At 42.0% G+C, this 19,844-nt stretch overlaps 1 protein-coding gene across 1 annotated transcript in view; it reads right to left on the reverse strand.

Annotated features, from left to right (window-relative positions):
- The window catches only part of LOC118380269 (protein Shroom3-like), a 196,133-nt gene that overhangs the window by 92,982 nt on the left and 83,307 nt on the right, over positions 1-19,844 (reverse strand). The window contains exon 3 of the mRNA XM_052525020.1: positions 12,234-12,392. Within this exon, the coding sequence (XP_052380980.1) occupies positions 12,234-12,392 (159 nt within the window). The remainder of the gene's footprint in view (positions 1-12,233; positions 12,393-19,844) is intronic.

A 19,844-nucleotide genomic window follows, 5' to 3' on the forward strand; every position in this document is an offset into this window, starting at 1 on the left:
GTTAATACTTTGTAGCGCCACCTTTTGCTGCGATTACAGCTGTAAGTCGCTTGGGGTATGTCTCTATCAGTTTTGCACATCGAGAGACTGAATTTTTTTACCATTCCTCCTTACAAAACAGCTCGAGCTCAGTGAGGTTGGATGGAGAGCATTTGTGAACAGCAGTTTTCAGTTCTTTCCACAGATTCTCGATTGGATTCAGGTCTGGACTTTGACTTGGCCATTCTAACACCTGGATATGTTTATTTTTGAACCATTCCATTGTAGATTTTGCTTTATGTTTTGGATCATTGTCTTGTTGGAAGACAAATCTCTGTCCCAGTCTCAGGTCTTTTGCAGACTCCATCAGGTTTTCTTCCAGAATGGTCCTGTATTTGGCTCCATCCATCTTCCCATCAATTTTAACCATCTTCCCTGTCCCTGCTGAAGAAAAGCAGGCCCAAACCATGATGCTGCCACCACCATGTTTGACAGTGGGGATGGTGTGTTCAGGGTGTTGCTTTTACGCCAAACATAACGTTTTGCATTGTTGCCAAAAAGTTCAATTTTGGTTTCATCTGACCAGAGCACCTTCTTCCACATGTTTGGTGTGTCTCCCAGGTGGCTTGTGGCAAACTTTAAACAACACTTTTTATGGATATCTTTAAGAAATGGCTTTCTTCTTGCCACTCTTCCATAAAGGCCAGATTTGTGCAATATACGACTGATTGTTGTCCTATGGACAGATTCTCCCACCTCAGCTGTAGATCTCTGCAGTTCATCCAGAGTGATCATGGGCCTCTTGGCTGCATCTCTGATCAGTCTTCTCCTTGTATGAGCTGAAAGTTTAGAGGGACGGCCAGGTCTTGGTAGATTTGCAGTGGTCTGATACTCCTTCCATTTCAATATTATCGCTTGCACAGTGCTCCTTGGGATGTTTAAAGCTTGGGAAATCTTTTTGTATCCAAATCCGGCTTTAAACTTCTTCACAACAGTATCTCGGACCTGCCCTGGTGTGTTCCTTGTTCTTCATGACGCTCTCTGCGCTTTTAACGGACCTCTGAGACTATCACAGTGCAGGTGCATTTATACGGAGACTTGATTACACACAGGTGGATTGTATTTATCATCATTAGTCATTTAGGTCAACATTGGATCATTCAGAGATCCTCACTGAACTTCTGGAGAGAGTTTGCTGCACTGAAAGTAAAGGGGCTGAATAATTTTGCACGCCCAATTTTTCAGTTTTTGATTTGTTAAAAAAGTTTGAAATATCCAATAAATGTCGTTCCACTTCATGATTGTGTCCCACTTGTTGTTGATTCTTCACAAAAAAATACAGTTTTATATCTTTATGTTTGAAGCCTGAAATGTGGCAAAAGGTCGCAAAGTTCAAGGGGGCCGAATACTTTCGCAAGGCACTGTAGTTCTATAACCATAGAGATATACCATATATATAGTTCTATAACCATAGAGATATACCATATATATAGTTCTATATTTATAACCATAGAGATATACCATATATATAGTTCTATATCTATAACCATAGAGATATACCATATATATAGTTCTATAACCATAGAGATATAACATATATATACAGTTCTATCTATGGGACTAACCTCAGACTGATCACAAGGGATAAATATACTATATTATCTGATAGATCTGTTGGATAAATACAACTTCATCACATTATACACTGAGTGGACATAACATTAGGATCATCTTTCTGCGACAGACCGACCAGGTAAAAACTATGACCCCCTTATCGATGTCACCTGTTAGATCCACTTCAATCAGTGTAGATGAAGGGGAGGAGACAGGTTAAATAAAGATCTTTAAGCCTTGAGACATGGATTGTGTATGTGAGCCATTCAGAGGGTGAATAGACAAGGCAAAATCTGTAAGTGCCTTTAAACCGGTTATGGTAGTAGGTGCCAGGCGCACCGGTTTGTGTGTGTCAAGAACTGCAACTCTGCTGGGTTTTTCACTCTCAACAGTTTCCCATGTGTATCAAGAATGGTCCACCACCCAAAGGACATCCAGTCAACTTGACACAACTGTGGGAAGCATTGGAGTCAACATGGGCCAGCGTCCCTGTGGAACGCTTTCAACACCTTGTAGTCCATGCCCCGACGAATTGAGGCTGTTCTGAGGGCAAACGGGGGTGCAACTGAATATTAGGAAGGTGTTCCTAATGTTTTGTACATTCAGTGTAAAGCTTGTCTGCATTTAATATTTCATTAAAGATTTCCGATTCTAGAACTGTTTACATTCTGAGAGAGAATCTTCAGTAAACTCTAGAATATCCCATGTAAGATAACAAAGGTCACCCATAGCAACTGGGTTCTAAATCCAAACTGCCATCTGACATACAGTAGATGGAGAAACTAAGGTCCAACCAGTCTGCTCTGCTCCCACAGTAAAGGGCCAGTTTACACAGAAGCCAAAGCTTCTAAATTCTCAGTATTTTCACTCTACATACTGTGCACTGCAGAGCCGTAACACAGCGAGGCCCTAGCCTAGGTATACACAGAGAGATCTGGGTGGTAGTGTTGTGTACACAGTGAAACTACGGTGCCATGGTATTACGGGCGGTCTCCATAGCAATGCCTCCACAAGTCCTCCAATAACATCCATCTATTTATCAGTGTCTGTATCCCCAATGGCATCCTGTTTCCTTTAAAGTGCACCATTTAGTGCACTATATAGGGAACAGAGGGAACAGAGTGCCATTTTGGACACACAGAGAGACAACAGAAAAGATACAGAACGTCTAGAACATTGTTGAATTATTCCGTTCACTTTGAACATTCCACTGAAACGGAACCAACTGAAACGGCCGGCGCTCCGCTCCCCTACGTCACGTGAAATCAACTTAACGGGACAGCCATATTAGGATGAAACTCAACGATTGATCTGTTTCTGAGGTCGTATTTATAGACTTTCTGCCTGTTTGCACAGAGCTCTGCTTTTATTTATGCACAGAGGAACTCTTAAAACTGTTCTGTTGTGATGAGGATGGAGGAGAATGGAAATGGTTCTGTTGTGATGAGGATGGAGGAGAATGGAAATGGTTCTGTTGTGATGAGGATAGAGGAGAATAGAATCTGTTCTGTTGTGATGAGGATGGAGGAGAATGGAAACGGTTCTGTTGTGATGAGGATAGAGGAGAATAGAATCTGATCTGTTGTGATGAGGATGGAGGAGAATAAAATCGGTTCTGTTGTGATGAGGATGGTGGAGAATGGAAACGGTTCTGTTGTGATGAGGATGGAGGAGAATAGAATCGGTTCTGTTGTGATGAGGATGGAGGAGAATAGAAACGGTTCTGTTGTGATGAGGATGGAGGAGAATAGAATCGGTTCTGTTGTGATGAGAATGGAATCGGTTCTGTTGTGATGAGGATGTAGGAGAATGGAATCGGTTCTGTTGTGATGAGGATGGAGGAGAATGGAAACAGTTCTGTTGTGATGAGGATGGAGGAGAATGGAAACTGGGTAGGTGCAGCAGTGAGGTGTTTTGTTCTGATGAAATACGAGATATGCTGATGCTAGGATGGATGTCATCTCTCTTCTCTACAGAGGAAAGCAGCAGGAATCCTATGCTACGCTAACTCCAGTAGTCAAACACAGTAACGATATGGAATCCTAAGCTACGCTAACTCAGTAGTCAAACACAGTAACGATAAGGAGACCTAAGCTACGCTAACTCCAGTAGTCAAACACATCAGTGATATGGAGTCCTAAGCTACGCTAACTCAGTAGTCAAACACATCAGTGATATGGAGTCATAAGCTACGCTAACTCAGTAGTCAAACACAGTAACATTATGGAGTCCTAAGCTATGCTAACTCAGTAGTCAAACACATCAGTGATATGGAGTCCTAAGCTACGCTAACTCTGGTAGTCAAACACATCAGTGATATGGAGTCCTAAGCTACGCTAACTCCGGTAGTCAAACACATCAGTGATATGGAGTCCTAAGCTACGTTAACTCAGTAGTCAAACACAGTAACGATATGGAGTCCTAAGCTACGCTAACTCAGTAGTCAAACACAGTAACGATATGAAGTCCTAAGCTACGCTAACTCAGTAGTCAAACACAGTAACGATATGGAGACCTAAGCTACGCTAACTCAGTAGTCAAACACAGTAACGATATGAAGTCCTAAGCTACGCTAACTCAGTAGTCAAACACATCAGTGATATGGAGTCCTAAGCTACGCTAACTCCAATAGTCAAACACATTAGTGATATGGAGTCCTAAGCTACGCTAACTCCAGTAGTCAAACACAGTAACGATATGGAGTCCTAAGCTACGCTAACTCAGTAGTCAAACACATCAGTGATATGGAGTCCTAAGCTACGCTAACTCTAGTAGTCAAACACAGCAACGATATGGAGTCCTAAGCTACGCTAACTCAGTAGTCAAACACAGTAACGATATGGAGACCTAAGCTACGCTAACTCAGTAGTCAAACACGGTAACGATATGGAGACCTAAGCTTTGCTAACTCAGTAGTCAAACACATCAGTGATATGGAGTCCTAAGCTACGCTAACTCCAGTAGTCAAACACAGTAACGATATGGAGTCCTAAGCTACGCTAACTCAGTAGTCAAACACATCAGTGATATGGAGTCCTAAGCTACGCTAACTCAGTAGTCAAACACATCAGTGATATGGAGTCCTAAGCTACGCTAACTCTAGTAGTCAAACACAGCAACGATATGGAGTCCTAAGCTACGCTAACTCAGTAGTCAAACACAGTAACGATATGGAGACCTAAGCTACGCTAACTCAGTAGTCAAACACGGTAACGATATGGAGACCTAAGCTTTGCTAACTCAGTAGTCAAACACATCAGTGATATGGAGTCCTAAGCTACGCTAACTCCAGTAGTCAAACACAGCAACGATATGGAGTCCTAAGCTACGCTAACTCAGTAGTCAAACACATCAGTGATATGGAGTCCTAAGCTACGCTAACTCTAGTAGTCAAACACAGCAACGATATGGAGTCCTAAGCTACGCTAACTCAGTAGTCAAACACAGTAACGATATGGAGACCTAAGCTACGCTAACTCAGTAGTCAAACACGGTAACGATATGGAGACCTAAGCTTTGCTAACTCAGTAGTCAAACACATCAGTGATATGGAGTCCTAAGCTACGCTAACTCCAGTAGTCAAACACAGCAACGATATGGAGTCCTAAGCTACGCTAACTCAGTAGTCAAACACATCAGTGATATGGAGTCCTAAGCTACGCTAACTCAGTAGTCAAACACAGTAACGATATGGAGTCCTAAGCTACGCTAACTCAGTAGTCAAACACATCAGTGATATGGAGTCCTAAGCTACGCTAACTCAGTAGTCAAACACATCAGTGATATGGAGTCCTAAGCTACGCTAACTCAGTAGTCAAACACATCAGTGATATGGAGTCCTAAGCTACGCTAACTCAGTAGTCAAACACATCAGTGATATGGAGTCCTAAGCTACGCTAACTCAGTAGTCAAACACATCAGTGATATGGAGTCCTAAGCTACGCTAACTCTAGTAGTCAAACACAGCAACGATATGGAGTCCTAAGCTACGCTAACTCAGTAGTCAAACACAGTAACGATATGGAGACCTAAGCTACGCTAACTCAGTAGTCAAACACGGTAACGATATGGAGACCTAAGCTTTGCTAACTCAGTAGTCAAACACATCAGTGATATGGAGTCCTAAGCTACGCTAACTCCAGTAGTCAAACACAGCAACGATATGGAGTCCTAAGCTACGCTAACTCAGTAGTCAAACACATCAGTGATATGGAGTCCTAAGCTACGCTAACTCTAGTAGTCAAACACAGCAACGATATGGAGTCCTAAGCTACGCTAACTCAGTAGTCAAACACAGTAACGATATGGAGACCTAAGCTACGCTAACTCAGTAGTCAAACACGGTAACGATATGGAGACCTAAGCTTTGCTAACTCAGTAGTCAAACACATCAGTGATATGGAGTCCTAAGCTACGCTAACTCCAGTAGTCAAACACAGTAACGATATGGAGTCCTAAGCTACGCTAACTCAGTAGTCAAACACATCAGTGATATGGAGTCCTAAGCTACGCTAACTCAGTAGTCAAACACATCAGTGATATGGAGTCCTAAGCTACGTTAACTCTAGTAGTCAAACACAGCAACGATATGGAGTCCTAAGCTACGCTAACTCAGTAGTCAAACACAGTAACGATATGGAGACCTAAGCTACGCTAACTCAGTAGTCAAACACGGTAACGATATGGAGACCTAAGCTTTGCTGACTCAGTAGTCAAACACATCAGTGATATGGAGTCCTAAGCTACGCTAACTCCAGTAGTCAAACACAGCAACGATATGGAGTCCTAAGCTACGCTAACTCAGTAGTCAAACACGGTAACGATATGGAGACCTAAGCTTTGCTAACTCAGTAGTCAAACACGGTAACGATATGGAGTCCTAAGCTTTGCTAACTCAGTGGTCAAACACATCAGTGATATGGAGTCATAAGCTACGCTAACTCAGTAGTCAAACACATCAGTGATATGGAGTCCTAAGCTATGCTAACTCAGTAGTCAAACACATCAGTGATATGGAGTCCTAAGCTATGCTAACTCAGTAGTCAAACACATCAGTGATATGGAGTCCTAAGCTATGCTAACTCAGTGGTCAAACACGGTAACGATATGGAGACCTAAGCTACGCTAACTCAGTAGTCAAACACATCAGTGATATGGAGTCCTAAGCTATGCTAACTCAGTAGTCAAACACGGTAACGATATGGAGACCTAAGCTACGCTAACTCAGTGGTCAAACACATCAGTGATATGCAGTCCTAAGCTACGCTAACTCCAGTAGTCAAACACAGCAACGATATGGTGCCATCAGCCTTTACACACACAATGACTATCAAAACACGCACTGATTTCTTTATAAGTTCAAGCCAGTGACTAATGCTAACAGTTTTCCCAACCAGGATGCCACACAACCAGAGGACAGGAAACATACACAGTGGCATTGTAAAATAGGGACCTTATAGCAGCCCAGAGGACAAAACATATTGTTAGGAGGCAGGCAGAGGTGTAACAGGTTTGAAGTTTGAACTACACAGCACTGGTGGTGGTGAACATTTAACACAATTATGACTTTAAATGGTTAGTCTTCAGACCCCCCCCCCCCAAAAAAAACCTGTCTTTACCAACAAGACACAGGTGTGGTCTACCAGGCTCCCCTAATGATTACCAAAACCCAACTGACCAGAGCATAGCCAAACGGGCACTTAAATACCTTTGTCCACACCTATTCTGAGGTGTCGGCCAGGTACGTACGTCTATGTTCACAGTGACAAGACGGAGCCTGAGAAGCTTCTGGAACTAAACGGCAAATAAATACAAAAATAAAATGAGCATAACGTCTCCCTCACGACATAATAACTTCTCCCTCGTGACATAATAACTTCTCCCTCACGACATAATAACTTCTCCCTCGTGACATAATAACTTCTCCCTCACGACATAATAACTTCTCCCTCATGACATAATAACTTCTCCCTCATGACATAATAACTTCTCCCTCACGACATAATAACTTCTCCCTCATGACATAATAACTTCTCCCTCATGACATAATAACTTCTCCCTCACGACATAATAACTTCTCCCTCATGACATAATAACTTCTCCCTCACGACATAATAACTTCTCCCTCATGACATAATAACTTCTCCCTCACGACATAATAACTTCTCCCTCACGACATAATAACTTCTCCCTCATGACATAATAACTTCTCCCTCATGACATAATAACTTCTCCCTCACGACATAATAACTTCTCCCTCACGACATAATAACTTCTCCCTCATGACATAATAACTTCTCCCTCATGACATAATAACTTCTCCCTCACGACATAATAACTTCTCCCTCATGACATAATAACTTCTCCCTCATGACATAATAACTTCTCCCTCATGACATAATAACTTCTCCCTCACGACATAATAACTTCTCCCTCACGACATAATAACTTCTCCCTCACGACATAATAACTTCTCCCTCACGACATAATAACTTCTCCCTCACGACATAATAACTTCTCCCTCATGACATAATAACTTCTCCCTCACGACATAATAACTTCTCCCTCACGACATAATAACTTCTCCCTCACGACATAATAACTTCTCCCTCACGACATAATAACTTCTCCCTCATGACATAATAACTTCTCCCTCATGACATAATAACTTCTCCCTCATGACATAACTTCTCCCTCATGACATAATAACTTCTCCCTCACAACATAATAACTTCTCCCTCACGACATAATAACTTCTCCCTCACGACATAATAACTTCTCCCTCATGACATAATAACTTCTCCCTCATGACATAATAACTTCTCCCTCATGACATAACTTCTCCCTCATGACATAATAACTTCTCCCTCACGACATAATAACTTCTCCCTCACGACATAATAACTTCTCCCTCATGACATAATAACTTCTCCCTCACGACATAATAATTTCTCCCTCACGACATAATAACTTCTCCCTCATGACATAATAACTTCTCCCTCGCGACATAATAACTTCTCCCTCGCGACATAATAACTTCTCCCTCACGACATAATAACTTCTCCCTCATGACATAATAACTTCTCCCTCATGACATAATAACTTCTCCCTCACGACATAATAACTTCTCCCTCACGACATAATAACTTCTCCCTCATGACATAACTTCTCCCTCACGACATAATAACTTCTCCCTCACGACATAATAACTTCTCCCTCATGACATAATAACTTCTCCCTCACGACATAACAACTTCTCCCTCGTGACATAATAACTTCTCCCTCATGACATAACTTCTCCCTCACGACATAATAACTTCTCCCTCACGACATAATAACTTCTCCCTCACGACATAACAACTTCTCCCTCGCGACATAATAACTTCTCCCTCATGACATAACTTCTCCTCGCGACATAATAACTTCTCCCTCACGACATAATAACTTCTCCCACGCGACATAATAACTTCTCCTCGCGACATAATAACTTCTCCTCGCGACATAATAACTTCTCCCTCACGACATAATAACTTCTCCTCGCGACATAATAACTTCTCCCTCGCGACATAATAACTTCTCCTCGCGACATAATAACTTCTCCTCGCGACATAATAACTTCTCCCTCACGACATAATAACTTCTCCCTCGCGACATAATAACTTCTCCTCGCGACATAATAACTTCTCCCTCGCGACATAATAACTTCTCCTCGCGACATAATAACTTCTCCCTCACGACATAATAACTTCTCCCTCACGACATAATAACTTCTCCCTCCTGACATAATAACTTCTCCTCGCGACATAATAACTTCTCCCTCATGACATAATAACTTCTCCCTCACGACATAATAACTTCTCCCTCATGACATAATAACTTCTCCCTCATGACATAATAACTTCTCCCTCATGACATAACTTCTCCCTCATGACATAATAACTTCTCCCTCACGACATAATAACTTCTCCCTCACGACATAATAACTTCTCCCTCATGACATAATAACTTCTCCCTCATGACATAATAACTTCTCCCTCATGACATAATAACTTCTCCCTCATGACATAATAACTTCTCCCTCATGACATAATAACTTCTCCCTCATGACATAATAACTTCTCCCTCATGACATAATAACTTCTCCCTCATGACATAATAACTTCTCCCTCATGACATAATAACTTCTCCCTCATGACATAATAACTTCTCCCTCATGACATAATAACTTCTCCCTCATGACATAATAACTTCTCCCTCACGACATAATAACTTCTCCCTCACGACATAATAACTTCTCCCTCATGACATAATAACTTCTCCCTCACGACATAACAACTTCTCCCTCGTGACATAATAACTTCTCCCTCATGACATAACTTCTCCCTCACGACATAATAACTTCTCCCTCACGACATAATAACTTCTCCCTCACGACATAACAACTTCTCCCTCACGACATAATAACTTCTCCCTCGCGACATAATAACTTCTCCCTCACGACATAATAACTTCTCCCTCATGACATAATAACTTCTCCCTCACGACATAATAACTTCTCCCTCGCGACATAATAACTTCTCCCTCGCGACATAATAACTTCTCCCTCGTGAGTGTTGCGAACGCTGATGTGCACTATAAACATCAGAAGAGGAAAATGAAAACGTAACAATGTAGCCTGTATCAAACACGAACCAGAAAAACGTAAAGGGCATGGAATGGTCAAACGCTAGCAATCATAGTAATAATATTAATAACAGTAATAATACGACATATGGATTTAACAAATATCCTTTTTAACTTGTGAAAGCACCAGTAAACATTTTCAAAGTGGAAAACTAAGCGCTCTTAACTGGCGAGAGTTTGGAAAGCGCACAAGAGGAGAAACGCGCCAGTGGAGAGAGTCAGTCTTTAGTTCCTGAGTAAATTCTCCTTCGTTTCATGTTCCCGTGCGGGCGCGAGACACACGGAGGAGGAAGTGGTCATAATAACGATGCATCCCTAAGATCATATCTTCCTTTTCTGTGTCCCAAAATAGCACCCTATTTCTTGTAAAGTGCACTACTTTTAAACAGGGCCAATGTGGGCTCTGGTCTAGAGTTGTGCACTATTATAGGGAATAGGGTGGAATTTGGGACAAAACACCTTCTCTTCCTGAAGCAGACAGGAAACGGTGACAGGGCCGAGAGCTATAAATATCTGACCTTTTGACCTTTTTCTCTAATTTCTTTCTCTCTAAATCTCTTTTTCTCGGTTTGTCTTAATATCTCGCTCTCCCCATCTACCTCTCTCTCTCTCTCTCTTTCCCCATCTCTCTCTCTCCGCATATACAGTGCCTTCTGAAAGTATTCAGACCCCTTGACTTTTTCAACATTTTGTTACGTTACAGCCTTATTCAAAAAATGATTAAATAAATAAACATCCTCAGCAGTCTGTCTACACAAAATACCCCATAATGACTAATCAAAAACAGGTTTAAATGTCATTTTAATTTAATTTGTCATCAAGGCAAAGGGTGGCTACTTTGAAGAATCTCAAATATAAAATATATTTTGATTTGTTTAACACTTTTTTTGGTTACTACATGATTCCATATGTGTTATTTCATCGTTTCGATGCCTTCACTATTATTCTACAATGTAGAAAATATTACAAATAAAGAAAAACCCTTGAAAATAAAATATTACAAATAAAGAAAAACCCATGTTCAAACATTTGACTGGTACTGTGTAGATATACAGTTTGACTGGTACTGTGTAGATATACAGTTTGACTGGTACTGTGTAGATATACAGTTTGACTGGTACTGTGTAGATATACAGTTTGACTGGTACTGTGTAGATATACAGTTTACACTACCGGTCAAAAGTTTGGGTCACTTAGAAATGTCCATTAAAAGAACATCAAATTGATCCGGAATACAGTGTAGACATTGTTAATGTTGTAAATGACTATTGTAGCTGGAAACGGCTGATTTTTAATGGAATATCTACATAGGTGTATAGAGGCCCATTATCAGCAACCATCACTCCTGTGTTCCAATGGCACGTTGTGTTAGCTAATCCAAGTTTATAATTTTAAAAAGGCTAAATGATCATTAGAAAACCCTTTTGCAATTATGTTAGCACAGCTGAAAACTGTTGTTTCTGATTAAAGAAGCTATAAAACTGTCTTTCTTTAGACTAGTTGAGTATCTGGAGCATCAGCATTTGTGGGTTCGATTACAGGCTCAAAATGGCCAGAAACAAAGAACTTTCTTCTGAAACTCGGCAGTCTATTCTTGTTCTGAGACATGAAGACTATTCCATGTGAGAAATTGCCAAGAAGGAGTGCAAGACTAACTACCAATTGGATATCACAAAATTCTGGAGAAAAAAGGGGTAAAAGTACAAAAAATAAACTAAACAAAAAAAAAACTCATTCTGGATGGTAAAGCGTTTGTGTAAACTTAAACGACTAAAACCAGATTTTAAAAAGTATGTAGAAAAGATAATGTAACTATATATATATTTTTTTTAATAAGATCATCTTTGAGAACTAACAATCACCAAAATAAAAACTAGACAGTCGAGGAGAATCTAAAATACTGTCCGTGGCCAGGAAACTGGCCCATGGAGACATACAGAGACCGGACCAGGACTGACCTGTTCTTGATGCGTAGTTTAACTCCTCCAGAACATCCTCCACGGGTCTCCTTCGGGGGTCCGTGGCTGGAGGGGGGGGTGAGGTGGTCCAAGGGAGGGGCGATGGAAGGTAGTGTCAGAGGGGTGGGTTCATCACAGCAGGGGCCTGGGAAGGACTCCCTATAGAGGAGAAACAGGGACAGAACAGTCAGCAGGGAGCATGACTCTTGTCATCAAATCAAATCAAATCAACATTTATTTGTCACATAGCAAATGTTAGCAGATGTTAGCAGATGTTAATGCGATGATGAGACAACAACTAGGAGACAACTAGTTATTATGTGGTTTACCATTTCCACACATTTTTCCACACCACACTCACCAAGCGTCAACATGTGGTGGCTAAGGCTATAATGTGGGACCTAGTAGTTGGCAACGTGCCAAGCCAGACTCTCAACATGCTGTAGGACTATCATACTAGAAAGCACGAGCTGATCCATGTTTAGGTTTAATCACCTGACTGGCAAAGAGCCACTGCTCCTTGTCCTGTTTATTGGATAGTGGTAATGAACAGGACAGTAAGAAGTGTTGGAAGAGCTCCGATTCAAAGCAATTCTCTCCTGGTCTGAAAGGCAGCGGTAGTAACCCACTAGACCAGCCCAGGTTTCTGTAAAACAGCATATGTGAAAAAAACACCTGCTGTTTGATTGTTTTATATATATATATATATATATATATATATATACGGCTATGAAGGCCATTGATCACCTTTGACTCAGATGGGACCTGTTTGAGGAAACACAAAACTCTTATGAGATTTCCTGGTTATTGGACAGATAAGGACTGGGAGCGCTGGGAAGAAATAAAATAACGTGTTGGCTGCTTCTTATTGGACAGATAAGGACTATGAGCGCTGGGAAGAAAGAAAATAATGTGTTGGTTGCTTCTTATTGGACAGATAAGGACTATGAGCGCTGGGAAGAAAGAAAATAATGTGTTGGTTGCTTCTTGTTGGACAGATAAGGACTGGGAGTGCAAACAATGTGGTGAGGAAGGATTTCGTTCTGGATATGACTCATAATCAGAGTCATAGATCTTTCAGGGGGGAAGGTGGTAAAAAACAAACATTAAACTGCTTCTGTAAAGAAAAAAAATAGTTATCTATTTTTTAGCGTAGGAGTATTTATTTCTGCAACGACACACTCATCACAAATTGTAAGCAAGCTAGTTAAGGGTACCTTCTAAATATTACATTTACATTTAAGTCATTTAGCAGACGCTCTTATCCAGAGCGACTTACAAATTGGTGCATTCACCTTATGACATCCAGTGGAACAGCCACTTTACAATAGTGCATCTAAATCTTTTAGGGGGGGTGAGAAGGATTACTTATCCTATCCTAGGTATTCCTATATAAGCCTCCTTCACTCACGCCGCCAAACTTACCCTAACTTACCCTAGTACCTAAATTACCCTAGTAAGTTAAACTTACCCTAGTAAAACTGACTATCCTATCGATCCTCATCTACAAAATAGCTTCCAATACTCTACTCGGCAAACTGGATGCAGTTTATCACAGTGCCATCCGTTTTGTTACTAAAGCACCTTATACCACCCACCACTGCGACCTGTCGGCTGGCCCTCGCTACATGTTCGTTGCCAGACCCACTGGCTCCAGGTCATCTATAAGTCCATGCTAGGTAAAGCTCCACCTTATCTCAGTTCACTGGTCACGATAACAACACCCACCCGTAGCACACGCTCCAGCAGGTATATCTCACTGATCCTCCACAAAGCCAACACCTCATTTGGCCGCCTTTCCTTCCAGTTCTCTGCTGCCAGTGACTGGAACAAATTGCAAAAAATCGCTGAAGTTGGAGACTTTTGTCTCCCTCACCAACTTTAAACATCAACTATCTGAGCAGCTAACCGATCACTGCAGCTGTACATAGTCCATCTGTAAATAGCCCATCCAATCTAACTACCTCATCCCCATATTGTTTTTATTTTATTTACTTTTCTGCTCTTTTGCACACCAGTATCTCTACCTGTACATGACCTTCTGATCATTTATCACTCCAGCGTTAATCTGCTAAATTGTAATTCTTCGCTCCTATGGCCTATTTATTGCCTACCTCCTCATGCCTTTTGCACACAATGTATATAGACTTTCTTTTCTCTACTGTGTCATTGACTTGTTTATTGTGTTATTGGCTTGTTTATTGTTTACTCCATGTTTACTCTGTGTTGTTGTCTGTGTTGACCGAGAGACTGAAAAACAGCTTCTATCTCAAGGCCATCAGACTGTTAAACAGCCACCACTAACATTGAGTGGCTGCTGCCAACACACTGTCATTGACACTGACCCAACTCCAGCCACTTTAATAATGGGAATTGATGGGAAATGATGTAAATATATCACTAGCCACTTTAAACAATGCTACCTTATATAATGTTACTTACCCTACATTATTCATCTCATATGCATACGTATATACTGTACTCTACATCATCGACTGCATCCTTATGTAATACATGTATCACTAGCCACTTTAACTATGCCACTTTGTTTACTTTGTCTACATACTCATCTCATATGTATATACTGTACTCGATACCATCTACTGTATGCTGCTCTGTACCATCACTCATTCATATATCCTTATGTACATATTCTTTATCCCCTTACACTGTGTATAAGACAGTAGTTTTGGAATTGTTAGTTAGATTACTTGTTGGTTATCACTGCATTGTCGGAACTAGAAGCACAAGCATTTCGCTACACTCGCATTAACATCTGCTAACCATGTGTATGTGACAAATACAATTTGATTTGATTTGTGTCACACTGCTTTACTTTATCTTGGCCAGGTCGCAGTTGTAAATGAGAACTAGTTCTCAACTAGCCTACCTGGTTAAATAAAGGTGGAATAATTATTATTTTTTAAAACATTGATAACAGTAAAAATAGGGAAGGCTATCAGGTGATCATTGATGTTGATTATTGATCTAAATCTGCTATTTAGCTAGCTGGATTTTAGTTTTTTATTTTGCTAATTGTGATTTATCTTCAATGCTCTTAAATTCTTAAATAATAACTTTATAATTTAACTTGTAACTCATGATATATGACTGGCTGGCTAGTGGCTTGTGTGGATTTTTTAGTATGGTGGTTAAGCTAGAGTCCAGACTACCAGTGTAGCTGCTGTCGTAACACACGTACAGAGTTCATGCTGGGTTGGAACACACTACATAGGTTCCCAATCTCTGTATTCATCTGTAGTGAGAACGTCAACATTTTGTTGGGGCCATCGCTTAAGTCATAAACTATGATTGAATTCTCCTCTGGCCAAGTGAAGACGCTGCCTCCAGAAAACATACAGTGCTGCATTATGGGTTGGAATCCGGTCCCCCAGGCTAGGGTTTGACCGGTGTAGGCCGTCGTTGTAAATAAGAAAGTATTCTTTAACTGACTTGCCTAGTTAAATAAAAGTTCAAGGTTAAAAAATACAAAATGTCATCACTCTCTCCTAGATCTGATCAATATTCTAATCCAATAACCCCCACCCCCCCAAAAAAGTGAATTCTCCTGTCACCAGGAAGCTACATCACGGCATTCCACCAAATTCTCCTGTGATCAGGAAGCTACATCACAGCATTCCACCAAATTCTCCTGTCATCAGGAAGCTACATCACAGCATTCCACCAAATTCTCCTGTCATCAGGAAGCTACATCACAGCATTCCACCAAATTCTCCTGTCATCAGGAAGCTACATCACAGCATTCCACCAAATTCTCCTGTGACCAGGAAGCTACATCACGGCATTCCACCAAATTCTCCTGTGACCAGGAAGCTACATCACAGCATTCCACCAAATTCTCCTGTCACCAGGAAGCTACATCACGGCATTCCACCAAATTCTCCTGTGATCAGGAAGCTACATCACAGGATTCCACCAAATTCTCCTGTTACCAGGAAGCTACATCACAGCATTCCACCAAATTCTCCTGTTACCAGGAAGCTACATCACAGCATTCCACCAAATTCTCCTGTGATCAGGAAGCTACATCACAGCATTCCACCAAATTCTCCTGTGATCAGGAAGCTACATCACAGCATTCCACCAAATTCTCCTGTTACCAGGAAGCTACATCACAGCATTCCACCAAATTCTCCTGTCATCAGGAAGCTACATCATAGCATTCCACCAAATTCTCCTGTGATCAGGAAGCTACATCACAGCATTCCACCAAATTCTCCTGTCATCAGGAAGCTACATCACGGCATTCCACCAAATTCTCCTGTGATCAGGAAGCTACATCACAGCATTCCACCAAATTCTCCTGTCATCAGGAAGCTACATCACAGCATTCCACCAAATTCTCCTGTCATCAGGAAGCTACATCACAGCATTCCACCAAATTCTCCTGTCATCAGGAAGCTACATCACAGCATTCCACCAAATTCTCCTCTTGCTTCATTGTCTTATAACAGCTACATCATTCTAACATAAAACTTTGACCTGGGCTAGCACTGCAGACAGCTGTCGTACTAACTGACGTTAAGACAATGGTTTACATCCCAAACGGCAGCCTATACCCTACACAGTGCACTACTTTCAACCAGAGCCCTATAGGCCCTGTTCATAGTAGTGCAATATATATGGAATAGGGTGTAATTTGAGACACAGATATTATAAGCATTTTGCTGCATCTGCAATAATCTCTGATAAATATGTGTATGCTCACACAGACAGCATCGTGAAGAAGGCGCAGCAGCGCCTCTTCAACCTCAGGAGGCTGAAGAAATTCGGCTTGTCACCAAAAGCACTCACAAACTTCTACAGATGCACAATCGAGAGCATCCTGGCGGGCTGTATCACCGCCTGGTACGGCAACTGCTCCGCCCACAACCGTAAGGCTCTCCAGAGGGTAGTGAGGTCTGCACAACGCATCACCGGGGGCAAACTACCTGCCCTCCAGGACACCTACACCACCCGATGTTACAGGAAGGCCTAAAGATCATCAAGGACAACAACCACCCGAGCCACTGCCTGTTCACCCCGCTATCATCCAGAAGGCGAGGTCAGTACAGGTGCATCAAAGCGGGGACCGAGAGACTGAAAAACAGCTTCTATCTCAAGGCCATCAGACTGTTAAACAGCCACCACTAACATTGAGTGGCTGCTGCCAACACACTGACACTGACACTGGCTCAACTCCAGCCACTTTAATAATGGGAATTGATGGGAAATGATGTAAAATATATCACTAGCCACTTTAAACAATGCTACCTTATATAATGTTACATACCCTACATTATTCATCTCATATGCATACGTATATACTGTACTCTATATCATCTACTGCATCTTTATGTAATACATGTATCACTAGCCACTTTAACTATGCCGCTTTGTTTACATACTCATCTCATATGTATATACTGTACTCGATACCATCTACTGTATCTTGCCTATGCTGCTCTGTACCATCACTCATTCATATATCTTTATGTACATATTCTTTATCCCCTTACACTGTGTATTAGACAGTAGTTTTGGAATTGTTAGTTAGATTACTTGTTGGTTATTACTGCATTGTCGGAACTAGAAGCACAAGCATTTCGCTACACTCGCATTAACATCTGCTAACCATGTGTATGTGACAAATACAATTTGATTTGATTTGATTATGCGACCTATAAAATAATATTTGACCTCTCGCTCCCCTCTCTCTAGAGCAGTACAGGCTAATGAGGCACATCGCTGTTTATGAATTTAACTCTTCTCTGACTGGTTCATATACACATCATCAGTGTTTCCCAGGAAAAAGGGGGAGGCTTGCAAGCCGAAGACACCATCCCAACCGTGAAGCACGGGGTGGCAGCATCATGTTGTGTTAAAGCTTGGTCGCAAATGGGTCTTCCAAATGGACAATGACCCCAAGCATACTTCCAAAGTTGTGGCAAGATGGCTTAAGAACAACAAAGTCAAGGTATTGGAGTGGCCATCACAAAGCCCTGACCTCAATCCTATAGACCATTTGTGGGCAGAACTGAAAAAGCCTGTGCGAGCAAGAAGGCCTACAAACCTGACTCAGTTACACCAGCTCTGTCAGGAGGCCTACAAACCTGACTCAGTTACACCAGCTCTGTCAGGAGGCCTACAAACCTGACTCAGTTACACCAGCTCTGTCAGGAGGCCTACAAACCTGACTCAGTTACACCAGCTTTGTCAGGAGGTCTACAAACCTGACTCAGTTACACCAGCTCTGTCAGGAGGCCTACAAACCTGACTCAGTTACACCAGCTCTGTCAGGAGGCCTACAAACCTGACTCAGTTACACCAGCTCTGTCAGGAGGTCTACAAACCTGACTCAGTTACACCAGCTCTGTCAGGAGGCCTACAAACCTGACTCAGTTACACCAGCTCTGTCAGGAGGTCTACAAACCTGACTCAGTTACACCAGCTCTGTCAGGAGGTCTACAAACCTGACTCAGTTACACCAGCTCTGTCAGGAGGTCTACAAACCTGACTCAGTTACACCAGCTCTGTCAGGAGGTCTACAAACCAGACTCAGTTACACCAGCTCTGTCAGGAGGAATGGGCCAAAATTCACCCAACTTATTGTGGGAAGCTTGTGGAAGGCTACCCGAAACGTTTGACCCAAGTTAAACCATTTAAAGGCAATGCTACCAATTACTAATTGAGTGTTTGTAAACTTCTGACCCACTGGGAATGTGATGAAAGAAATAAAAGCTGAAATAAATGATTCTGTACTATTTTTCTGACATTTCACATTCTTAAAATAAAGTGGTGATACTAACTGACTTAAACAGGAATTTTTACTAGGATTAAATGTCAGGAATTGTGAAAAACTGAGTTTAAATGTATTTGGCTAAGGTGTATGTAAACTTCTGACTTCAACTGTATATATATATAGATATATACACACACTGAACGGCCCATAGAGCAGGAGCCTGTCTCCTGTTTCTGTAGTACAAGAACACCCACTTGACAAGATGCTAATAGCCAATATCCAAGCAGATCACATATGACTGTAACACATACAGTACATTATCCAGATGAAACGTGATAACGCCTTTATTGCTTCTCCTTTCTGTCCTGCTGTATTTTGAAACAGTATTTCGTCCTGAGGATCTGGGTAGTTCCCCGACCCAGGACCTGGGTAGTTCCCCGACCCAGGATCTGGGTAGTTCCCCCGACCCAGGATCTGGGTAGTTCCCCCGACCCAGGATCTGGGTAGTTCCCCCGACCCAGGATCTGGGTAGTTATCCCGACCCAGGATCTGGGTAGTTATCCCGACCCAGGATCTGGGTAGTTCCCCCGACCCAGGATCTGGGTAGTTCCCCCGACCCAGGACCTGGGTAGTTCCCCCGACCCAGGACCTGGGTAGTTCCCCCGACCCAGGATCTGGGTAGTTCCCCCGACCCAGGATCTGGGTAGTTCCCCGACCCAGGACCTGGGTAGTTCCCCCGACCCAGGACCTGGGTAGTTCCCCCGACCCAGGATCTGGGTAGTTCCCCCGACCCAGGATCTGGGTAGTTCCCCGACCCAGGATCTGGGTAGTTCCCCCAAACCAGGATCTGGGTAGTTCCCCCGACCCAG

The sequence above is a fragment of the Oncorhynchus keta genome, chromosome 9 (genome assembly GCF_023373465.1).
Source record: "Oncorhynchus keta strain PuntledgeMale-10-30-2019 chromosome 9, Oket_V2, whole genome shotgun sequence".
NCBI classification, from domain to species: Eukaryota; Metazoa; Chordata; class Actinopteri; order Salmoniformes; family Salmonidae; genus Oncorhynchus; species Oncorhynchus keta.